The sequence below is a fragment of the Nicotiana attenuata genome, chromosome 1 (genome assembly GCF_001879085.1).
Source record: "Nicotiana attenuata strain UT chromosome 1, NIATTr2, whole genome shotgun sequence".
NCBI classification, from domain to species: domain Eukaryota; kingdom Viridiplantae; phylum Streptophyta; class Magnoliopsida; order Solanales; family Solanaceae; genus Nicotiana; species Nicotiana attenuata.
In genome coordinates, this window is record NC_031989.1 from 55301349 (window position 1) to 55305486 (window position 4138).

The 4138-nt window shown below is 33.9% G+C and overlaps 1 protein-coding gene across 1 annotated transcript; it reads right to left on the reverse strand.

Annotated features, from left to right (window-relative positions):
- On the reverse strand, positions 1898–3897 carry LOC109226892 (uncharacterized protein At4g22758-like). The gene is made up of 2 exons (XM_019391791.1): positions 3469–3897; positions 1898–2583 (listed from the first exon to the last, which is right to left on the reverse strand). Exons 1-2 carry the CDS (start codon positions 3875–3877, stop codon positions 2420–2422), a joined length of 573 nt encoding a protein of 190 aa, XP_019247336.1. The 5' UTR covers positions 3878–3897; the 3' UTR covers positions 1898–2419.

Consider the following 4138-nt stretch of genomic DNA (forward strand, 5'->3'; position numbering starts at 1 on the left):
CACAGAAAGGTGGCTCATAAACCTCCCCAGATTACTAATAAGCTCAATAACAATCGAATCAACACATCCTTCTCCAATACTCGCACCATTATAGAAAAAATAAACTCTGTACTTGTAAGGTCTAAAATTGGTGTTCTTGACACCAAATTCAGCATTCATTATAATGTTGAATGAAGAGTTTTCTGCATTTTTGGACAACACATCAAAAGTAGCGGACCAGACCGGATGTGAAACTTGGAAGTTCTGACTTTCATTATGTACAATGAAGAGAAGAGAGTGATTGCAATTTGAAACAGAGTAGAGAGTGCAACAAAAATTAAGAATTTCTTGCGTTTCTTTTTGCTCAGCTCTTTGGATTGTATGGAGTTGGCTGATTCTTCAGCTTGCTTTGCATGTCCGTTAATCTGAAGTTGATGTTCCCCTTCTACTGCCATTTAGTTTCAAGTCAAATTTTATTTCAAAAACTTCAGCTTATATAGTGCTGAAGTTTTTACAAATGAACTAAATAACTTCAGCATCTTCTGCTGAAGTTTTTGAAAAAGCTTATCTAGGACAAAAAGACTTCAGCGTATTTAGTGCTGAAGTTTTTACAAATGAACTAAATAACTTCAGCATCACAAAACTCAGCTACTAGAATGCTTAAGTTCAGCAAATAGAGAACAAAACTTCAGCACTAGAATGCTTAAGTTCAGCAAATAGAGAACAAAACTTCAGCACTAGAATGCTTAAGTTCAGCAATTACAAACAAAAACAAGTTCATCAAATAGAGAACAAAACTTCAGCACTAGAATGCTTAAGTTCAGCAAATAGAGAACAAAATTTCAGCACTAGAATGCTTAAGTTCAGCAATTACAAACAAAAACTTCAGCACACTTGGTCTACTTCAAACCCGGCTACTAAAATGCTAAAGTTTTGCGTGATTGCCTTTGCTACTTCAGCCCCGTATGCTGAAGTACCGCGAAAAAGTGGGTACACTTGTAACTTTTTTTGCAAAGCGGGCACAAGTTAAAACGTGACCCAAAAAGCGGGTATAGATGCAAATATACACACAAAAAAGTTATTTTTTCGTCCAACGTTCGATATACGCATTGGACCCTAAGTCCTAACTGATCCAATTTGTACTGTATAAAGCCCATTAAAAAAGGGGAGCGTTCCGTATCAAAATTCTTTTGTATTCTCAGGGCTCTAACCCGAAGTTTTTGGTTAAAAATGATGTGATACTATTCATTACACCCTTAGTGGTCCCAAAGTAAGTCATAGCTCTAACAAAAAAGAAAAGAACAAAGAAGGTCTTAATATATATAGTTCAAGTCCTACTTCTCTTTTAATTGATTGTATATGGTGGCTAAATTTAATTCGTAGGAGAAGGAAACATCATCTTTTCCCTATTGTTTGGCTTACCTTATCAATATCTCCGTTACATAGTCCCCGAACAGGGCTCTATACAACGGCGACGTCAGAAAATTCAATAAGATTATTAAAATTTCGAACATCATTTGTTTGTGGGTTGTGCAAGGCAGAGGCAGATTTAGGATTTTAGTTCTGTGAGTTCGACATTTAAACTCATGAATTCATATCTACTATTTATTATACTTTTAGTAGTTTTTTACACATAAATTTATGCTCCACGCCGAAAGTATTTGATTCAGTTAAACCCGATAATTGTATGATGCATCCACCCCTAATGCAAGGTATCCAAAGTATATCTTTTATCAATAACGATTATATTTTATCTTATACATAATATAAGTTTTTGACAAAAAGTGTTAGGTTGACTAGCCTTGACCACACATAACTTCGCCCGGGCTCAATAACATTCATACTTGAAAATAGTCCACTGTAATGCTTTAGGTAAATATTGAGGAATGCAATACGATAAAAGACACCAAAGGGTGTGTTTGGTATGAAGGAAAACATTTCAAATTTAGCATTAGTATATTACATTTCAAATTTAGCATTTAAAAACAATGCTACACCATGTTGAGATCATTTAAATACATCTTTCTCAACTTCTGACTAACTATAATATATACAATATATCAATCTCAAACTATGACAAACTACAAAAAACGAGCATAGGAATAAAATATAAATAACACTTTTGTAGTCGTTAAAAGCCAGCCCTCTTTCGAATATTGATTGAATTAACCCGAGAAGAGATCTATTAGAACTTAGCATCTCACAAAAAATATGGAGTATAACTAAATTTCAAGGCTCTAAATTTAATTTTCCATAGCAAGAAATCCATGATACCGAAGAGAAACTTTGGAGCAACAGTTAAGTTGTTTACGTGTGACCTATAAGTCGTCGGTTCGACCGCTAATGCTTGTATCAGGGTAGGTTGCCAACATCACACCTCAAAATTCGGCCCTGCCTCGAACCTTGCATAAACGCGTGATGCTTTGTGCACCAACTACCCTTATAGCAAGAAATCCATGAATTTGAGCCATGGCAGAGGTATCTTGTTAGATGTATCTGCTTGTATTCCACAGCTTAAAGACGACGTCGTTGCGCCAACGTTTTTCGGACACATAAAAAAGTTTCTTGACCCCAAAGCGGTGAGCTTCTCCTTCCTGTCCAAACCTGAACCCATCATTCAAAGATAACAATAATATATCAATATTTCGTAATTTGATTTTTAAATAATTTTAATACACTCATTGTAGAAAGAATCTACTAGCATAATTTATACTTTTTTCCAGAAATAATTATAAGTAATTGTTTTAAGAAACTAACCTTGTCGCTTAGAAACTAAAAATATTACTTTATCCGTCTCAATTTATACGAAGGTGTTTGAATTTTGAGAGTAAAACGAGTTGTTCTTTGACCGGTAATTTTTTATATGACTTTTAGATATTAATGAATTATTGTATAATATTATTTACATAGTTTCTAGATATATAAATTTTATTTCAAAAACTTAAAAAGTCTGTGTACAATTACATAATCAAAGTTAAATAGTTTGAATATCCAAAAGCAAAAAGTGCCACATAAATTGAAAGAGAGGGAGTAAATGTTAGTTAAATTTCAATAATATTATGAAATTTATTTTGTACTACCGGTATTATAATTCCTGAGCTTAAATTACCCTAAAATCGTGAAAAGAATGAATATATTATACTACTAGATCATATGTGTACTAGATAGGATAAATATCTTAGTAAAATTAAATTTTATTTGTTATATGCTCATCCGTTTAATTTTATGTCTCTCTATTTTACTTTTAGTCTATTAAACAAAAAAAAAAATATTTGAAAATAAGTTTATTTTTAAATTTTTATTTTACTTTTAATAATAATCACAATTTAAAAAAAAGTTTCATAAAATTGGTATACAGTCAAATTACACTCCTAAAATTAAAATTGAGTAAATAATTTGGAAAACAGAAATAACAATACTTTGCAAAAATATTTTTCAGTGAGATGAAGGGCGAATAACTGGAATTCAAAAAGATGAACTGGCTCTTACTTTCTAAACTGAACTGCGAGTAATGAAGATCGTAATCAGCGGCGTCACCGGAGGAAATCACCGGTCGTCTTCCTTCCTTCGAGTACTGCCGTAGTGCGGCGGCGATGAGATCGTCTACAGTCGATTCCAACGATATCAGTACCTGTACAGGTCCAACACTCCTTTGAATCGTCACGTTCACCAGCATCTTCGTCAACTTCCTCGGCCGGAAATTCATCGCCGTCGAGTCACCGGCGGAAGTTCTAACACCGGCGAGCAAGTTCGGCACCGTTCTCGGCCTTCGCAATAGCTCCGAGGATGAGCTGCTGCTCCCTGAGCTTTGTCCGTGAAACGACATGGATTTTTCCGATAACTTTCCTTTTCGATTCTTCTCTTCATTACCTCTCCGGTTAATTCTCGGAGACGGCATTTATAAACTTGCAAAGAGGAATGAGGAAAATGGCGGCGAGACTTATGTGTATTTATATCAGAATAAGTACTCTTAAGGGGTATAAATGGAAATGAAGATAAAGAATAAGACAGGTGATTAGTTTATTTCCTAATTGGTTGAATTATTTATTCAAAATTATTAATTACGAGATTAGTTATATTACGATTGTACTTTTATTTTTATACCGACTTTAATCTGGTATAACAATTCGGGAATAAAACACCGAAATAATTCTCCAAG